The sequence below is a fragment of the Patella vulgata genome, chromosome 3, assembly GCF_932274485.2.
Source record: "Patella vulgata chromosome 3, xgPatVulg1.2, whole genome shotgun sequence".
In the NCBI taxonomy this organism is placed as follows: Eukaryota; Metazoa; Mollusca; class Gastropoda; family Patellidae; genus Patella; species Patella vulgata.
The window spans coordinates 1027140-1048910 of NC_065881.2; the positions used below are offsets into that span (position 1 = coordinate 1027140).

Genomic DNA, 21771 nt, shown 5'->3' on the forward strand with positions numbered 1-21771 from the left:
CCTCCCCTCCCTCCAGCCAACAAGATCGTGCTTCGCGCCTTCAGCGCTCGTTGGCACCCGTCTTCGCCAGCCGCGACGGAGAAAATTCTTTCGGGCACTTCCAATTCCCCCCCCCCACCCCGCTCAGGTCCCAAAGGCTGATCTGCCTTGTACGTCTATGATGTTAAATTCGGGTTAACATATGCGCCACAAATAACATACCGGCATCCCGATTTTTCTAAATTTTCTCCGGACCACACATCCAACCATTGACTTTATTTGTTAATGGTAACATTTCTCCACGATTCAGTTTTCATCTCCTAAGAATAAGCAAAGGTCGATTGAGTTTTCGGTAGTGAAGAATGTTTATCCCTCTGTGGGGGAGTAACCCCCCCCCCCCCGGATTCTTTGAGTCTCCATTCCCTTTGCCTGTCTGTCAGGTCATTGGATAACTACACAAAACCGAGGCCCCGCGCATGTACAATATGGTCGGGTACGTAAAACGTAAAAGATCGTTTGGCATAGGTACAGACAGTAGAAAGCACCACTGTCCAAGAAAAATAGAAGATAAGATTAGAAATACTTCAGATATATTTTATTATACTGGTACATATGGTGCATATAGAAAGGATTTGTTACATATAATTAACCCATAATTTAAAAGTTGTTGTTAGGACGGTAATAATATTATAAATATGATTTAAAAGTTGTTGTTGATAAGATAATATTTAATACAGCAGATATAAATAAACTTCTCCTTTTATCTCTCTATAATAAAACACAAGCTGTACACGTCTTACTCTGTGTGGGCTCATCTGAAATATACAGAGAATTAATTATTATTATAAAAAAAATATCTTGTATTAAGGATTTGTCATCTTATAAAATACTTGTTTGTTGAATTATTGGAATTTTCTTACCACTAGATGCTGGTGCGCTAGTCTCTTCGACCGGAGCCTCTTTGGCTTGGGTTGCTTCCTCCGACACAGTTGGTTTATCAGCATTTGTTTCATCTTTCACCGATTCTTCTGTGGTGTTTTCTGCCTCTGTGGGTGTTGTATCAGCTGCTGCCTCTGTTACTTCTGGTGTGCCCGTAGCCTCGTCAGTTGCCACTGGGTTATCAGCCCCTCCAACATCCCCGGCCACTGATTTGTTGGATCCTATTTCTGCATTCGCTGTTGCCTCTTCTGTTGTCGCGGGGGTAGTTTCCTCCTGTGGGGCTTCTGCCTCTGTTACTTCTATTGTGGCTACGGCTTCTGTGGCAGCGGCTTCTGTAACTTCCGCTGTGGCAGTGGCCTCTGTCTGTTCTTCATTAACAGTTGGACCATCTGTACCTGCTTCAGTTGGCGCGGCATCATCCACTTGACTATTGGTATTAGTGTCGATTATCACTATATTACCCCAGGTCTTTGATTCAAAGACGACCATGATTATTTATTTCTAAAATAATCCAATGAAATGGTCGAAATATTATAAATATAAATCCAAATTAAAGAATAATTCCTATAACGATCCTCTTTGCAAGACGCTAGACGTGGAAAATCTCCACTGAATGATTATGACGTCATAATACGCTACACGTCAAGAACATAATTTGTATGAAGCTTAGATCCATTAATGTTTTATCTAAAGATTACCTGCATGTAAATGTTTATTATAAATCTGTAACACTCTCGGCTGGGGGGGGGGGAGGGGATATTATTTTATTCTAATCCAGTGGTTCTCAACCTTTTTTTTTGCTAACAGCACACTTTGTTACACGTGAAAAAATAGCGACACGCCTGGTTAAATATATATATGGAAAATATTTGAATTTTGCAAAATAAAAACATGGTAAGTCAGACGGCATACAACCGTAGACAGAGACTAGACATAGAATGACTTAAACTAAATAAAGAAAAATCACAGCTCTGAACTTATCCGTAGACACCAGTTCATAGGCGTACGGGGAAACTTTTGACTGGGGGGCGGTGGTGGTTGGTGCCCCAAAAATGTAGTTAGGTTCTTAGTATGTTACATAATAATCATCATATCTCTTTTGCGATGAATAAGTTCTTAATTTCTAAACCATCAATAAAAGAGAACTAAATTTTATTTACTTGTAATATACACAACTGGTACGCCTATGCACCAGTTAATACTCAGTTGGGATCAAGTGGCTTTTCGCATTTTCTTAGTGCGACGTTCAAAATTTCGCGGCACACTTAGGAAGATCTCGCGGCACATTTGTTGAGAATCACTGTTCTAATCGAACGAACCCTAACCCTTATAATAAGGCCGTATATAGTTATCACCCTTTACGTTCGTCACGTCGGTGCGTTCATCTTGTGCTCACTTTACATTAAAAGCTACAATTGTTTTCATTTTTATTTTGTGTGTGTATATCATTATGAAGATCCCTATCGATAATATTTATCTGAAATATGGACCCGGACTTAGCGTATTCATGTTAATCGCAGTATGTGTACGAACTCGTGTTTCCTATACAATTCTTTGTGGATTCGTTGGATTTTTTACGGTGTAAAACCTTCAATTTAAACCCTTCTGGTTCTAGGGTTCTGGAGAACAGGGAAGGTGGTTCTAGGGTTCTGGAGAGCAGGGGAGGAGATGGTTCTACTGTTCAGGAGAACTGGGGAACTGGGGCCTGTTTCACGAAATTTTAACTAAGATAAAATCCAAATTTTAGTAATTTGATTGGATAATATTAGATTGATTTTAGTACTTAGCCAATCAAAATTGAAGTATCTACTAAAATTGGATTTTATCTTTAGTTAGAATTTCGAGAAACAGGGCCCAGGTTTTCCACATGGAATTAAGTTTTATTTTCTTAGACTTGTATCATGGAATGTTAAGAATTCACCCAGTGCTGGGGCGAAACAACTAAAACATCCGATAAACTGGTGGCAACAACCAAAAGTATTGAAAAACTGATATTTTTATTGAATGTTAATCATGACCATAATTAGAAATCTATACATATGAATATATAAATGGACAGATAATAATATATGGACAATTTCCAGGTAAAACATAACACAGAAAACCTGTTTCCTCAAAATGAAAACGGTCTTTTGGTACCCGACTATAGAATTAAGTCTTTCAGTCACAGATGCTTCTCATGCACTGTACCAAACCTATGGATATGCTTTACCCTTGACCTTAAAGAATTCACAATTTCTTGTCTGTTTTAAGAAGCAATTAATTATATAAAGACTCATCTTTTTTCAACTGTTTATTAACATTTAATTGTGGTTTTATCTTGTGATAAGTGGAAAGCTAAATGTACCTTATTTACCACATGATTACTGGTCAGAAATGAAATGAAATGGGGTTTAACGTCCTACTGTTCTGCTCCGACTGTGCTAATGAAGACGGGCATACGCCATACAGTGTGCTATGAGGGAAATTTTGCCTGGACAGCCGCCCTATGGCCTACTCTTATATCGAATTCCATCTGTCAAGGGATCGTTTATGTGACTGGTCCATAGACAGATATTTATAAACTTATATTAATTCTGTGGGGGAGTTTTACACAGAATATTATTTCATATTTCTTCTCTCTAATTTTATATACAATAAATAAATATATGTTTTATTTACAAATTATATTTACAATTTTATTTCATCGTTTAATTATGAAGATTAGTATGTGTATATAAAACTATAAAAAAACAGCGAATTAAACCTTGCATTATGTAAGAGCTAAATCTGTCTATTGCACGTCTTTATCAACTCTAGATGGCATCGCTAGCCTGCGATCTTTATTGGATTATGAGCCGATTTACTGCATATCTTTCCTTCACGATTTAAGGATTAAATGTATAATCGTGACTATGCTGTTTATCATACTGACTTTAGTAATGATGATCGAGGCTAGGCGGAAATTTCAATCGCTTAGTTCTTGGTTCATAGTGGATCAATTTGACTGAAATTTTCTGCAAATTGCCCTTACATTATCTAGTTTTTAACTATTATAGTGAGAACTGCCAACTCGTTATCGAATCTCCCATAATGTATCTTTAATTTACATAATATATGTTATAGTTTATTGCTCTATCCAGTTACTATAAAATGTCTCTAAAAGAGTAACATCCTGTATAGATGATCTAATTAACTCTGATATTATAATCACAAACTTTTAAAACAGGTCTCAATATTTAGATTTGAAATTTTTTGACCAGATAATATAGACTTCCGGTATATTGGTACATTTTGGTGTTTGATTTTTATAATTAAACCTACTTTCATTTCAGACGTTTTGTAATATCACGGACTGTCTCTTAGGACCATAACTCATAAACCGTTCAAGATATTTTCATAAAACTATGTGCACACATCAACCTATTATAGTAGTTGTTCCTTTTGCTATTTAGAAATTTCTTGGATTTTAAATATTCTGTACTATGTTTGTTTCTGGATTATAATTCACGAACCATGCAAGATATTTTTATATAACTCTCTACACACATCAACCTATTATAATAGTTGTACCTTGTGTAATTATAAATTTATCGGAATTAATAATTTGAGTTTGTTTTGCTATACAACATGGGTATGGAATGTTGATGATATTTTGGTAATTTAGTTGTTAATCTAGCATTAGAAATAAATATATTAATATCAACGACAATACTCTGGCACCGGTCATTATATCAGTCACAGATTTGTCTAATTTCAGTATTTTTATTTCACGCTTCAATCACAAAGGCCTGATTAATGTATCATCAATCCACGATTTAAGTTAAATAAACGATTAATGTGTGATTAAAGGTGGTGGTTTTTTATGTCGGTTTTCCGTGGCGAGTCTTTGCCGTAATCTTCTCACTTCACGTAATAATTCCTGTTCCTTCTCATCAAATGTTTTACCACTTCTCTCAAACGATACTAAAATTATAGTCATATTATATATTAGTAAACAAAATGAAATGGGGTTTAACGTCCTATTGTACTGCTCCGAACTGGGCTAATGAAGACGGGCATACGCCATACAGTGTTCTATGAAGGACATTTTACCCGGGCAGCAGCACTACAGCCTGCTCTTATATCGAATTCAAAGTGTCAAGGGTTCTATTATGTGCATGCCAATGTGTACATGGGAGAGAGGGAGAGAGAAGGGGTTTAACGTCCACTCAACACAAACTAGGTCATTTCGGGACTAACATATGGTTTAATTTTATTTCAATAATTCGCTTGCGCATAGGGGTCTTTAGCAGTGGGAGGAAACCAGAGGTTGGACATGCGACCCTACTCCTTGTCACGTACAACAGGGGATTCGAAACCACGCCAGTCGACTCAATAACAAGACTTTATGATACCGCGCGCACATCGCTAACCATTCAGCCATCCCCCCCACCCCCCCGTGTACATGGGACCTCGTTTTTTGTTCCATCCAAATGACTATACATTGTCCCTTGCAAGGCTCTCCATCCTACATCACTGACATGGGGTAATCACACTGGTGGATCCAGTGGAACTATTAAACTATTAATAAAATATGCAAGCTTTTAATAAAATACCCAATATCCAAGCTTTTAATAAAATACCCAATATCCAAGCTTTTAATAAAATACCCAATACCCAAACTTTTAATAAAATACCCAATACCCAAACTTTTAATAAAATACCCAATACCCAAACTTTTAATAAAATACCCAATACCCAAACTTTTAATAAAATACCCAATCTCCAAGCTTTTAATAAAATACCCAATACCCAAACTTTTAATAAAATACCCAATACCCAAACTTTGAATAAAATACCCAATATCCAAGCTTTTAATAAAATACCCAATACCCAAACTTGTAACAAAATACCCAAATGTTTTATAAAACTAACCTCTAGCTGACATGTCTGGATCTTCTGGTGGTAAATTATCATACATATCTGTTTCTTTAAAACTCAGATGTTTAGATGTACCAGCTAGAAATATATAAAATAATATTATCTATATTAAAACTCACCCTTTACTTCAATATAACATCATACATTATTATTATTCTAATTCTAATAACCGTTTTATTTTACAAGGAATTATTTAACAGTTTTATTTTCATCATTCTGTTGATCTTAATATTTACAATCATCTGATACAAATATTAAAACAGGGTTGACCCTCGCGATTTTGTCTATGTCTGGTCAAAGGTGTCTATAGACTCTGATTTCCCTGCTTTATGTCGGTTTATTTCCTGATTATACAAAACACGGTGAAATTATCTCTTTCATCTCCATTTAGATATTAACCTCTTGTGACATCATCAGAGGTCAATATCGCGATATATAATACCTTGATGTGTTATACTACCTGTATATTTACCTTGATGTGTTATACTACCTGTATATTGTGTTATACTATCTGTATAATACCTTGATGTATTATACTATATGTATATTTACCTTGATGTGTTATACTACCTGTATATTGTGTTATACTATCTGTATAATACCTTGATGTGTTATACTACCTGTATATTATGTAATACCTTGATGTGTTATATACTACCTGTATATTTACCTTGATGTGTTATACTATCTGTATGTTGTTGACCTATATGTCTATTTATCTCTAATCTATCCAATCCTCTCATACTATTATTAACTCGTTCCTCTACATCATACCCCAGATCTTTATAACCTGATACCGTATCTTTTTGCTAAAATTAATATAATCAATTTACAAGATTCTTTAATTAACAATTAGTGGATGCTTGATTCACAGTCCAGAATATTCTGCATTGACAGAAAATGTTTCGGCTGCCTGGTTGGTTGAGATATTTACTTATCCAGGCCACGCATGCGTTATAGCCCAAAATACCCCTTTTTACTCGATTGTCAGTATTTTTGGGATTGAGAGAATTCAATTCCGGAACGTTCAATCGAGTACCCCTTAAGTAATTGAACATACAGGTGACAATTCTATGGAATACAATTTGAATTACTGAGAGACGTTCAACTAAGATTGTCCTGTGTATTCCTAGTCCAATAACCAAATGTTATTTAAACCATGTACAATAACCAGATGTTATTTAAACCATGTACAATAAGTCTACAACATTCTATACACCTCATCCTTTACATATCATCTTTATATAATACTAGCAGGATACCCGGCTTCACTCTGGGATCATAACTCCGAAACTGGAAGTGGTAGACTAACGCCACCTGGCCTATGTTACTCCCCGGTCCGAGCTACCCCTATACCCCAAATTTCAGACTTGGGGCAGACCTAGTGTAGCCGCCAACCCCGAACAGACCGGCTTCGCTCGGGGGTCATAACTCCGAAACCGGAAGTGGTAGACTAACGCCACCTGGCCTATGTTACTCCCCAGTCCGAGCTACCCCTATACCCCAAATTTCAGACTCGGGGCAGACCTAGTGTAGCCGCCAACCCCGAACAGACAGACAGACAGACAGACAAACGACAGTCACAAATATATATATAGATATCAAACAATGATATCATTGAATAGAGAAGCCTAGTAGAAACGTATTTCAGTAATAAACAGTAATTCATTGATAATGACTAGAGAAGCCTCGTCGAAACGTCGCTCAACATCGCTCGGTAATAAACAATAACTGTATTCCATAGAATTGTCATCTGTGTGAATTAAAGAGTCAACCATATCATATCAAATTCAATATACTGAAATCTAAATCCTGTCTCACATCAACATTCTTTACCCTGGCGTAGGTAATGCGTAGATTGACGCAACATGTACGCCACATAGTGTAACCGTGGCTTCCCCTTCACCAGATGCTTTTGCTACACCCCTGTAGTACGTCACCCAAATACCGAAATATAATTTCAGGTAACATTGGGGACTCTTAAAAGTGTGCTATGACCTACGCAAATACCTATCCTAGTTGGAGCAAGGGCTATCAAATACCTATACTAGGTGGAGCAAGGGCTATCAAATACCTATACTAGGTGGAGCAAGGGCTATCAAATACCTATACTAGGTGGAGCAAGGGCTATCAAATACCTATACTAGGTGGAGCAAGGGCTATCAAATACCTATACTAGGTGGAGCAAGGGCTATCAAATACCTATGCTAGGTAGAGCAAGGGCTATCAAATACCTATACTAGGTGGAGCAAGGGCTATCAAATACCTATACTAGGTGGAGCAAGGGCTATCAAATACCTATCCTAGTTGGAGCAAGGGCTATCAAATACCTATACTAGGTGGAGCAAGGGCTATCAAATACCTATGCTAGTTGGAGCAAGGGCTATCAAATACCTATGCTAGTTGGAGCAAGGGCTATCAAATACCTATGCTAGTTGGAGCAAGGACTATCAAATTAAAGAGAGAGAGAGAGAGAGAAATAGGGTTTAATGTCCACTCAAAACAAACTAGGTCATTTTGGGACTAACACATGGTTCAATTTTATTTCAATAATTCGCTTGCGCGTAGGGGTCTTTAGCAGTGGGAGGAAACCGGAGGACCCGTAGAAAACCCACGAGGTTGAACAGGCGACCCTACTCCTTGTCACGTACAACCGGGGAATCGAAACCACGCCAGTTGACTCAATGACAAACCGTATGATACAGCGCGCACTTACTAACCATTCGGCCAACCAACCCATCAAATTAAAAGTGTTGAAATAACTCACTCTTTCCTTCTGACATTTTTGCATCAAATCATGAACCTCTGATTCTAAAGATCGATTCTGTGTATGTATACGTGCTAATTGAACGTTTTTAGCTTCTCTCTCAAGATCTTCAACATGGAATCTATCTTCTATCTCTTTATGTGTTCGCATCTCAACATTCTGTTGACTGGCAACCGCTAAATTCTGTTCCATCATCTACAAATACAAATATATATCAAAATTATCTTATAATGTACGTACTCAAATTAGAAGGGGTCGGGTATTAGATGTTCTGAAAAGAATAGTCTTATAATGTACGTACTCAAATTAGAAGGGGTCGGGTATTAGATGTTCTGAAAAGAATAGTCACACCTTGCATGGAGTAATGTTCAAACCAGCAGGGGAGGGGTGAGAGTTGAGTGGTCTAATGTGTGAGGGGGGTTGGTTGGCTGGATGGTTAGCAAGTGCTTGCTGTATTATACGGTCTGTCATTGAGTCAACTGGCATGGTTTTGATTCCCCGGTTGTACGTGACAAAGAGTAGGGTCGCCTGTCCAACCTCGTGGGTTTTCTCCGGGTCCTCCAGTTTCCTCCCATTGTATTATACGGTCTGTCATTGAGTCAACTGGCATGGTTTTGATTCCCCGGTTGTACGTGACAAAGAGTAGGGTCGCCTGTCCAACCTCATGGGTTTTCTCCGGGTCCTCCAGTTTCCTCCCAATGCTAAAAAAACCCTACGCGCAAGCGAATTATTGAAATAAAATTAAACCATATGTTAGTCCCGAAATGACCTAGCTGGTTTATGTTGAGTGGATGTTAAACCCCATTTCTCTCTAATGTGTGCACTTTAGATCCTAAGGTCTGTCTGTGATTCACATGACATGGTTCAGACAAAGAATAGGGTCGCCTACCAAACTACATGGGTTTTCTGGTTCAATCCCTGTACCCAAACAAATTATTGAAATAAATTTAAAATATTAGCCCAAAAATGACCTAGTTTCTGTTTAGTCAATAACAAGCCATTCCCTCCACACCCCCTGTCTCATCCCCCTCTCTGCCCTGCTCTCTCCCTTCCTTTTCTCTTCTTTCCCTTCCCCACTGATCTCCCCCCCACACCCTCTACAGTCGTTGTTTGTATTTTAGACAAGAGCAGAAAAAAACTCCCCTAAATCAACAAATTGAAAAAATCGCTCCCTAAAAAACCTCTTCCAGTTTCGATAAGAAGAATGATTTAGAAATTAAGGAGAGTGATTTAGAAATTAAGGAGGGTGATCTGATATTAAGGAGAGTGATTATTTGTGAGTATGGGAAATGGTTCTAAGATCATTAACTGCATGTAATGGGGTCATTCCTGATTTCATAAATGATAATAAACCCCCAATGACTATGTAAAGGAGAGGGATTTTCAATTTTAAGGAGAGGGAAAAAAAAAACTCTCCTCGTTTGACATTCAGGTGAGTGGCAGGGTGCTCGAGAGCAATCGCTCGCCTTAAAAAACAATGACTGCCTTTACAAACCTTTCTAACTTCCATTTGTCTTTCATATTCAGCATTTTGTATTCTCTGTCGAATTCTCGTCTCCAGCTCTTCTTGTTTACGATGAGCATCTTCTTCAGATCTCAACTGTTGGGACGTTATCGCAAAATCGCGAAATAATTCCTAAAAAAAATAGACATTTAGCATAAAAATCTCGAAATAATTCCTAAAAAAAATAGACATTTAGCACAAAAAACAATAAATGGTGAAAGATTGAAAGAAAATACAGAATGAATATTCTGGTCCTTGGACCATTCTTTAATAAATTGTGATACAGGACGGATGTTTTTATTTTATAGTTTATCTTTCACCAACAGATAACTAAAGAACGCTAGATCGGAGACGGTCCTGTGCATTTTATGACGTCATATGTGGATTGTGGGTTCGGATAAGGGTTAGGGTAAGGGCACCTGCAGATTTCGTCAGAGTCTCGAGATGTAGACAGGGCTAGCCCTAAATCTAACCCTGGGCCAAGCCTAACCCTTACCCTAACCCATATGACGTCGTAAAATGTGCAGGACTGTCTCGGATCTAGCGTTCTCCCAGGTAACTGGGGTAAATAACTTCTTACATGCATAACCTGTCCAGGTACTATATTTATCTCTTTGTTTTTTTTATAGGAATACGTAATTAGTTTCATAGTCTCCTGTTAAACATACATTATGCAAGAGCTAAATCTGCCTATTGCACGTCTTTCATTAGGTCTGAAATTTTATCTAAATTATTAATAAGACATTCATTAACTGATCCAGACCATAATCAACTCTCAATGTCATCGCTAGCCCGCAATATTTAGCGGATTGGAATACATTTTTTGAAAAATAATTAAACGTAAAAATGGATAATCAAGACTTTGTTTTATATCGTACTGACTTTAGTAATGATGATCAATGCTAGCCAAAAATTCAAAGGCTAATATCTCGGTTCAGATTGGAGCATATTCTATTTACGTTATCTATTTTTTAACTGTCAACTCTTTATCTAATTTCCCATAAGGCTCCTTTAAATAGGTCAACTTTACGTTAACAAGTCGGCCGTAACCTATCCCGTTAAATAGGTCAATTTTACGTTAACAAGTCGACCGTAACTTATTAATTGTACCTGTTCAAACATTTTACGCTGTAATTGTAATTCAAGATTTCTGATTTCAGCTTCTTCTATAGCAGCTTCTGTTTCTTGATCTCGTAATAACGCCTAAAAATACAAATCATTTAAAACAATTTAGATATACACTAATGTAAAATAAAAATTAAGCTGTTCTGTATAAGTTCCAGAACTATACCAACATCAAACAAGTCACCCCACATTATCATCATCCCTCTTTAAATCCTTAGGCTCGTTTTCCATGTACTCATTTCCGTGTGTGTTTTCGCTGGTTACATAGAAACAGTCCCATTGCCAAAGAAAGGTTGAGAACCACTGGTATAGACTTTTACAACAACAACAAAACAATTTTGTGCATTCAATCAGTTTGGAGATAGAAGTTGAAGTCAGCCATACAGAGACTAGCCCCGACAACTGGAAACTGGGCTTGATTGTGTTCGGTCGACTTCGAACCTGTCACATTCTGGTTGTGAGTCTTAAGTTCGAGTGGAGTCTCAAGATGCCACAACTTGTGTCTAGGTTGAGCCCCAATTCTTCATAAAGCCAAAGTCCTGTTCAATTTGCCAATTTATCAAAGAGTCAGCAAATCATGGTAAATAAGGCAAGTTGGAGTAATGCCCCCTTTGCTGAGACAATTAACAGTGAACAAAGATAACAACAGTATCGTAACATATAATTATAAAAAAATCATCAATTTCCAACCTTTCTCTGCATCTCGTCATCCAATCGTTTTAAATCAGATTCTCTCTGATGTTTCTGGAATTGTAGAAACTTTCGTCTAGCAGCATCAAGTAGATGTAATTCTTTTAACTTGATTTCTCTATTCATAGCAAACAATCTGTGATAATAAACAATCATGTTTTATAAAACTGAACAAATCATAGTAAATGGGTTGAGCTCCTGATTAATGTATTTTTAAAATAAGAGATATATTTTTGGGCGTAAATGTAAATACTTATTTCAGGGCTTTGTCTTTTATTTCATTTCCATTGCTATTGTAACAGAACGTCAATTGCAAGGTCGAAGTCTAGCCTTGAAATGAGGCAACCCAATGTTTACCAAAAATAAAGGGACATAACCCATTTTTTTTTAAGCTGACGGATTCAGACCACAATAAAAAATTGTAACAGACATCGTACCAGACATTATTACACTAAGTCCTTGTTTCCTGCAGTTTTTATTTTGCACAGATTTGTCTTTGTTTTGTATCTATAATTATTGATAATTTTAATACAGGTTCAGCACAAAGTTCAAATTGTCAGATACCAGTTCATTAGTGCCAGACATTTTGTCACGTAATAATATGTCCATTTATATAGCGCCAAATCCACAAAACGTACCACTAAAACTGTTATTTACAAAGATATGTGACATTAAAATTTCATCAATCGATACTCTTAGCTATGTAATAAGTCAACCACCATGTTGTTGCCTGTGAAAAGTCATTGGTAGGCCTTTTTAAAATCCTAGCCTTGGTATTTTGATTTTGTTTTCTTAATTAAAGTAGCTAAGTCTCTAACTTAATATCATCCAAAATCTTCGACATTGAAAACACAATTTATTTGTCGGTTTAAATCAACATTGATGTTGTGATATTACCGGGAAAAGATGGAGTGTTGATCTATATATATATTTGTGACTGTCGTTTGTCTGTCTGTTTGTCAGACCTACACTAGGTCTGTCCCGAGTCTGAAATTTGGGGTATAGGGGTAGCTCGGACCGGGGAGTAACATAGGCCAGGAGGCGTTAGTCTACCACTTCCGGTTTCGAAGTTATGACCCCCGAGCGAAGCCGGTCTGTTCGGGGTTGGCGGCTACACTAGGTCTGCCCCGAGTCTGAAATTTGGGGTATAGGGGTAGCTCGGACCGGGGAGTAACATAGGCCAGGTGGCGTTAGTCTACCACTTCCGGTTTCGGAGTTATGACCCCCGAGCGAAGCAGGGTATCCTGCTAGTATCCAATATTTAAGACAAAATAAACATGTTCGGGGTTGGCGGCTACACTAGGTCTGCCCCGAGTCTGAAATTTGGGGTATAGGGGTAGCTCGGACCGGGGAGTAACATAGGCCAGGTGGCGTTAGTCTACCACTTCCGGTTTCGGAGTTATGACCCCCGAGCGAAGCAGGGTATCCTGCTAGTATCCAATATTTAAGACAAAATAAACATTTTACAATTGGTACACGAATCGTGTACCATAATGCGTTTCAGCGTCATTTGTAATAAGGGACACGAAAAACGAGGCTAGACATATTCCACAAGTCATGTCAAACGGTGACGCTATATTCTTATCTGGAGAGCATGCCCAATTAATACTATCGACGTAGACTGGAATAACCAGACGCTAGGGACTGAAATGTCGCCGAACCTAACTGATTAGAAATTACAGTAAAAACAGAAATGATTGAATGTAAATCAATTTATATACATTCATATTACATTATTATATACACCCATTTGTGTCAATTTCTAGGTGTCAAATATTAGCGATTTAGCTCCTTTAAATATTCAATATTAGCGGGGTTTAAGTTGACAGAAATTTGATATTTTGGCGAAAAATGCAAATGGTGCATGTGTTACTTTAAAGAACAGTTTTAACAATACATGGTGAGAAGAGAGAGGTTTAACGTCCACTCGACACAAACTAGGTCATTTCAGGACAAACATATGGTTCAATTTTATTTCAATAATTCGTTTGCGTGCAGATAAGGGTCTTTAGCAGTGAGATGAAACCGGAGGACCCAAAGAAAACCCAAGAGGTTGGACATGCAACTCTACTCCTTCTCACGAACAACCAGGGAATCAAAACCACGCCACTTTACCCAATGACAGACCTTATGATTTAACGTCCACGCACTAACCATTCGGCCACCAAATAACAACAACGTATCTATTTTACCGTTTTCTTTGATCTCCTAGTTTCTGTTCTTCTTCTTGTATCATATGACGTCGTTTATTCTCGGCCTCTAGCAATAACTGTTGTTGACGATACCATGCTTCTTCTTCTTCTCGACGTTTTCTAGCTTCCTGTTCCGTATTCAATGATAACTGTCTGAAAATAGTGTCATATAAAATAAAATAAAATAGCTACGCAAAGCCACAGGGGTCAAAATTCGTGAAATTGGAACAAAGTAATTCCTTCTTCACTACGGCAGTTTTTATGTACACTAAGGCTAAACTTTTAATTTACTTTCGTGACTACGGCATTTTATAAACTGGGAAACTTTGATTGATAAAGAAGATTATGAATAATAAATAAACTATAAGCACAGCGTTTTAATGTTTTCATTTATAATGTCTATTCAGACACATCATCAAATAAAATAGTTACGTAAAGCCACCATGGAAATACACCAACACAACAGCTATGTCTCAACAGAAGCTTATCCAGAAATATAATATCTATCATGTTCTTCGGATGAAACAAAAAACCAAGGTACCATGCACACATTGGCGTACAAGTTAACTATTCCTTGGCAGTTTAAATTCGATACGAGAGTAGGCCGTAGCGCCGCTGTCCAGGCAAAATTTCCCTCATAGCACACTGTAAGCCTGTTTTCATTAGCCCAGTAGGGATCTTTTAAGTGCACTCCAATGTGTATACAGGACCTCAGGCTTTCCCTCCCATTCCAACAACTATACATTGTGCCTTGTCTTATAGTAGGGAGGGAGAGATGGTATAGACTGTCAAGATACTGATAACAGTATTATAGTAGGGAGGGAGAGATGATAGAGATTACAGTATTTGACTATAACAACGTGTGGTAATATCAATTATTATAGAAGTCATCTGTCTTTAACAATAAACTTACCTTTGTCTCCGATATTCATCTACATCAATGAGACTGATGGCAGAGATTACAATAAACTTACCTTTGTTTTAGATATTACAATAAACTTACCTTTGTCTCCGATATTACAATAAACTTACCTTTGTTTTAGATATTACAATAAACTTACCTTTGTCTCAGATATTACAATAAACTTACCTTTGTCTCAGATATTACAATAAACTTACCTTTGTTTTAGATATTACAATAAACTTACCTTTGTCTCAGATATTACAATAAACTTACCTTTGTCTCAGATATTCATCTTCTTCCTGTCGTATTCTCTCTCTTTCTTGTACCTTGAATAAATATAAACAAAACTTATATTGACCCACACATTCTACATGACTTCACACATGATTCTCTCTCTTTCTTGTACCTTGAATAAATACAAACAAAACTTATATTGACCCACACATTCTACATGAATCAAGACTTCACACATGATTCTCTCTCTTTCTTGTACCTTGAATAAATAAAAACAAATCTTATATTGACCCACACATTCTACATGACTTCACACATGATTCACATATTTTTACCTTTTTATCAAGAAAATACTCATCTACATCAATGAGACTGATGAAGTCAGGTATTATTATTATATAATATTTATAAAGCACACATTCTTCACCTGTGTGTTCAGGTGCGCTGTTCAAGTTACAAATAGGATATCACATCAATATATAGTGAGAAAGAAATGGGGACGCAAACTATGTCATTTCGGGATTAACATGTGGTTCAATTTTATTTTAATAATTAGCAGTATGAGGAAAACAGAGGACCCGGAGAAAACCCACGAGGTTGTACAGGCGACCCTACTCCTTGTCACGTACAGTTGCCTCAATGAGAGACTTTATGATAGCGTAGAAAAGTAGAACGCTAAACCCCATTTTATTTCATTTCACTCTGGGTGGCTCAGTGAGTACCGAGTAAGGGAGAGAGAGAGAGAGATGGGTTTAACGTCCACTCGACAAAAACTAGGTCATTTCGGGACTAACACATGGTTCAATTTTATTTCAATAATTCGCTTGTGCGTAGGGGTCTTTAACAGTGGGAGGAAACCGGAGGACCCGGAGAAAACACACGAGGTTGGATATGCGACCCTACTCCTTGTCAGGTACAACCGGGAATCGAAACCCCGTCAGTTGACTCAATGACAGACCGTATGATACAGCGAGCGCACGTGCTAACCATTCAGCCATCCAACCCCCCTACCGAGTAAGGCACTGGTTCAATAAACCAAGGTGTGTCAGGTTCAATCCTGGTGTTGGATTCTATAAATATCTAACCTGATAATCGACGATATATTTAGGATATTTATTAAACACTGGATACTGTCCTTTAGTTAGAGGTTTAAACTTGTCCAACGATTTACGTGGATGGATGTCGGGAGGTGTAGACTCCATCAACCTAGTCGCTTCTTTTATCACCAGTTTTATATCCACAGCATTACGATGATGGAAGAAATACTGCAATACAAAATATTGATAAAATGATGATATAATAGCCGTTTGAAAAGGATGTCGCTAGCGGTTACGTAACCCATTTCAGTAATTTCATTCCTCATACATATGAGCAACTTGATAATCTGTAGGAGCATACAGTATACTCTGTGTTAGAGGACCACACTAGAATTAACATAATGTGGTCTTACATGTACCTTAAAATCTTTTAGTTCTATACTCTGTGTTAGAGGACCACGCTACAACATCATGTGGTCTTACGTTAAAGTCATCTAGCTCTCTACACTGTGTTAGACAGACAGAAAGAGAGAGAGAAATGGGGTTTAACGTCCACTGGACACAAACTAGGTCATTTCAGGACTAACACATGGTTCAACTATATTTCAATAATTCACTTGTGCCTAGGGGTCTTTAGCAGTGGGAGGAAATCAGAGAACCTGGAGAAAACCCACCACGAGGTTGGACAGGCGAGCCTACTCCTTGTCACATACAACCGTGGAATCGATACCACAGCAGTTGACTCAATGACAGACCTTATGATACAGCTCGCACATGCTAACCAGCCATTCAACCCAGCCCCCCAGTGTAAGACTCAAACTACAATTAACATCAAATGGTCTTACCTTAAAATCATCTAGCTCTGTACTCTGTGTTAGAGGACCACGGGCACAGATAGCGTAGGCCACAACTAACATCAATAGAAAGGATGGATGTCGACTTATTATGTTATCCCATAACATTAACCATTCTTCTTTCGTTAACACTTCAGAAAATACAGATTCTAATAATGGCCAGGCATAAACCTGAAAAAAAAAAACCCAAATTAAATGTTTTTTATTTTGTCTAAAATTATTTTTAAATCATAGTCTGAAAAAGTGACAATATTTCAATATAACCTCTACTGTAGCAACGGTATGGCCAGAAACATTCTTCTTGCACGAAACTAATGATAAATATATACAGAACATGACTGTATCAATGATAAATCTATACTCGACACGGCTGTATCAATGATAAATCTATCCTCGACACGCCTGTACCAATGATAAATCTATACTCAATATGACTGTCGCAATGATAAATCAACACTCAACATGACTGTCACAATGATCAATTAACACCGCTGTATCAATGCATACATTTTATGGCAGCCATCCCACAGCTCGCATCAGGTAGGTGGTTTCGATTGTTTACAGAAATGTGGTAATGTACTTAGTCTTGGTTGTCACTCATACTTTTTTCAATATGAAAATCTGACTTCAATTGGTTACACAATAATACAATGTCCTAGGATCCAATCTTGCCATGGATTGTGAAGAACATTCAGACTGCTCCATCTTGTAACACTTGTGTCTAGTCCTTCGGATGGGACAAACATCCAAGGGTTGTCAGGGTAACCACTATGTCTAGTCATTTGAATGGTACTAATATCCAAAGTACAGAGCAGATATTGATGATGAAAAAGATGCCTTGGCAGTTGAAATAAAAATTTCTCCCCTCAATTGTCACGTTATCCAATATAAAGAATTTGCCAACACAAATACTGCAGACTTGGAAAAAACAATTCTAAATGTACCGGACAAAAGCTTGCGTGCAGGGCCATAACTAGCTCAGAACAACGAGGGGGTGGGAAGTGTTCTCAGGGGTGATGTGAAATTGACGGACACTGTATATCTAGGTTGTTTTTTTTATGGTCGACAATTTTTTCACAAGGGGGGGGGGGGGCGCGCAAAACTTTTTGAAGCGGGGGCTTCACCCCTACCCTGTGTTTTGAGGCGGGGCTTCACCCACGCCCTGTGTCCCCCCCCTCCCTTATTTACGGGCCTGCTTGGGTGCTAATGGAGGTTGTTCAGGACATTTTTAACTCTGTGGTGGACATGTATTATAAATCTCATTAAAAACACAGACAGAAAACAGACAAAATCGGTAGGCAACAGAAGACAATGTCTGTAACAGGTGGTTTATTTCTACGCAACTTGTCTACAAATTCTTCATAGATAAAAGAATAATAGGCATGTGTTTATATTGAGGTTGCCAGTAAACAAACTCTTGACAGTTACCATTTGATGAAGAGTGGCTGGTGCAAGTACCACTGTCCAGGCAAAATTCTCCTCCCTAACACGCACTACAGATCTGGCATGTAATCCACATCTAGCTTGTCATGTAATCCTAGATGGAAATAAAATGCTGTTAAACGGCCTCCTTTCTCGTACAATCCGCACTAATAAACACACTAACAAAGTCTGAGTCCTGTTCAAGTTGCCAGTTTATCGAATAAGTCAGCAATTCATGGTGTATAAGGTAAGTTAGAGTTATCCCCCCCGGTCACGATTTGAGTCCTAAGCTCTTTTTAGTCGAGTCTCGAGTTGCAATAAATATTTTAAGTTGAGTCTCAACTTGGGTCATTGATGTGCCTTAAGTCGGCCTATAGTCCAAGTCATGGGACTCGAGTTCCACGTCTGACATACGTCGTACAGTGTGCTATACAGGAACTTTCGCAAAACCACCTTCTCTTCATCGAATTCCAACTGTCATGGCTTCCTTTCAATGATGGAAGCGGACATTAAGGCCTATTAAACTCATACATAAATAAACACAAACAATGTTTAAAATAAGTAATTTTTATTTACAATATATAAATTGGTTTATTTACATAGCACTAAAAATATTATCAATAATAAAACAGCTGATATTTGTATCAAATCTTCTCACTTACAAATAATCGGTTTCTTGTAATAACTCATTAGTCCTAACAAGCATCTTACACAAGAAATTAAATTTGGTTCCATGTTTTTAAATTATGGACCCACAAACACTGAAATATTAATTTCAGTTCCATGATGATGTTGTTCAAGCATCAAATATAAATTTAGCTTCAGGATCAAGTTATAATTATTTATAATGTCCGTGTGAAAGTTTAAGTTACTTGATATCATATTGTTTTTGGCACGGTTTATATCTCATGATATCTCCTACTCGATATATTCACCAGCATCTTTCGGACACACTTGATTGAATAATATCACTCACTGTTCACCAGCATCTTTCAGACAGACTAGATTGAATATCACTCACTGTTCACTGACATTTCTTTGACACGCCTGATTAAATATCGTTGATCCGTTCACAATATCAGAAAGTTGCTGTATTATTTCTCCATACATTTTCGGGGATTTCCCTGGCCCAGAATTCAGTTCAGTACAGATTGTCAACAGCTGTTTTTCGACTTGTTGTTTCTGACGTTTTGGTTTCGTGTTACTCGATCTATTTCGTTTATTAGCGAACCACGCTTTAACTTGCGACAACGATATCCCACCCTTATCGGCTAACTCGATCTTTTCCTCATCGTTGGGATACGGGCTGTCCAGATTCTTTTCGTACCAATCAGTCATAACTTGCACGGCACGAGGATTTAACTGTCGTGATCGACTCTTACTATAAACAGTTCGATTGGCTACAGGAACATGAGCAGCTTTCAACAACTGTAAACTTCCTGTCACTCGATTGGTCAACTGTAGTCGCTCCTTGTCATAATAATCGTGAACGATGGCAAGTTTTTCTTGTAGTTCTTCTGCTGTAATAAAACTCATTGCCTTAAGTTCCATTACAGCTTCTGATCGTCGTGTTTCATTCTGAGCACACTGACTATAATAAAAGTTCTGTAATTCACAAACACGTGAATCTCCCCGCAAACACAACTGACGAAAATCTGCTTGTAAATTGGCTTCCTGGACAGCGATCATAGCTGAATCTAAATTAATAACTTCATGTTTAATCTGTGGTGCTGGCGACGTCTCTGTATCTGGATTAATCAGCGAATATGGTACATCTTGTTGGTAACAGTCGGACAACAACGTCGCTTGAAGTTGCGTAAACATCGGATGAGAAGATAATTTGTTATATTCGTTACAATTTATAACTTCTGTATTCTTCATGTATTCTACTATAGACGCCATTATTGACAGACAAACTTCTTCACATTAAAATCATGAAAGATCCAAGTTGATGTTTGTTGTATCACAAATGTCCAAATGGTATCCCTGATTTCAGATAAAATTTAAAACAATTGTATTCAGACAGACAACTTTTTTTCAAACCATACACGACTACAAAGTCTAACCATTCAACTTTTTAAAACTGTTTTTAGCACTGATTTACAGAAATGTTATTGAAGATGTTGAAATGAAGTCAAAATATTTGTTGATATGACACAACTGACACACTTCTGTTTTATGTCATCTGCTCACCAGAACATGGACCAATCAGATTACAGGTAACTGATGTTCACCCTGGTTAACCAACCAATCACAACCTGTGTCAGTGAGTTTCAATAACAAGCCAAGTTGTCTTCATCTAATAACTAATCAACAGTTGCCTTATAAAAACAATCAGTCTTGTTAACTGACCAATGATTGGATTAATGATTAGAATTATTCATCTATCAACCAATCAACATGTCATTAACAATTAAAGTCAAAGAATTAAATAATTTGATTTGACAGAACTATGCTGACAACTGTCAAAGCCAAATATAATTATTTGGAGAATGTATCATATCTAACCGAAGATGTCCCCCCACCCCCTCAAAAAAAACTTCCAAAATTACACACACTATAAAAATTGCAAATATGTTAATTGACATGAAAAAAAATAACATTCCTAATGTTGTGGGTTTTCTCCGGGTACCTTCAAGTACTACGCACAAGAAAAAGGGAATTATTGAAATAAACAATTGTCATGTTAGTCCCAGAATGACCTGTCCCGGAGTTCACAAAGCATTCTGTGACTTAAGTTAAGAATTTACTCAACTTTCAATCACTGTTTATAAGAAATATCTTTGATCTAGAAACACAAAACTTTGCACATAGTTTCTTTATAAAGGGCTATATTTTAGTTAAAGTAGCCAAGTCCGTAACTCAATATCATCCAAAATCTTCGACATTGAAAACACAAATTTTTATGCAATTTAAATCAGCATTGGTGTTGTGATCTTACCTGGAAAAGATGAGCTTCTGATATCCAATATTTAAAACAAAATAAACATTTTACCATTGGTACACGAATCGTGTACCATAATGCGTTTCAGCGCCATTTGTAAGAAAGTGCTCAAAGAATGAGGCTAGACATATCCCACAAGTCATGTCAAACGGTGATATCATATTCTTATTTGGAGAGCATGCGCAATAAATAATATCGGTGTTGACTGGAATAACAAGACGCTAGAAACTGACTTGCGGTTGAGTCTTCTGGCATATTTCGCCGAACATAACTGATGA

General features: G+C 37.4%; 1 protein-coding gene across 3 annotated transcripts in view; it reads right to left on the reverse strand.

Moving 5' to 3' along the window:
• Positions 1-2896: 2896 nt before the first annotated feature.
• The window catches only part of LOC126816886 (TBC1 domain family member 31), a 39733-nt gene continuing 20858 nt past the window's right edge, over positions 2897-21771 (reverse strand). For 2 of the 3 annotated variants that reach the window (XM_050543684.2, XM_050543682.2), the window contains 11 exons: positions 17119-17298; positions 16322-16501; positions 15276-15328; positions 14099-14251; positions 11907-12042; positions 11202-11294; positions 10083-10223; positions 8588-8782; positions 6491-6629; positions 5815-5898; positions 2897-4863 (listed from right to left, as the gene is read on the reverse strand). In XM_050543684.2, the coding sequence (XP_050399641.1) occupies positions 4733-4863; positions 5815-5898; positions 6491-6629; positions 8588-8782; positions 10083-10223; positions 11202-11294; positions 11907-12042; positions 14099-14251; positions 15276-15328; positions 16322-16501; positions 17119-17298 (1485 nt within the window). In that variant the 3' untranslated portion in view covers positions 2897-4732. Of the gene's footprint in view, positions 4864-5814; positions 5899-6490; positions 6630-8587; positions 8783-10082; positions 10224-11201; positions 11295-11906; positions 12043-14098; positions 14252-15159; positions 15170-15275; positions 15329-16321; positions 16502-17118; positions 17299-21771 lie in introns of those variants that run through there. The other variant, XM_056099432.1, reaches the window with a different exon arrangement.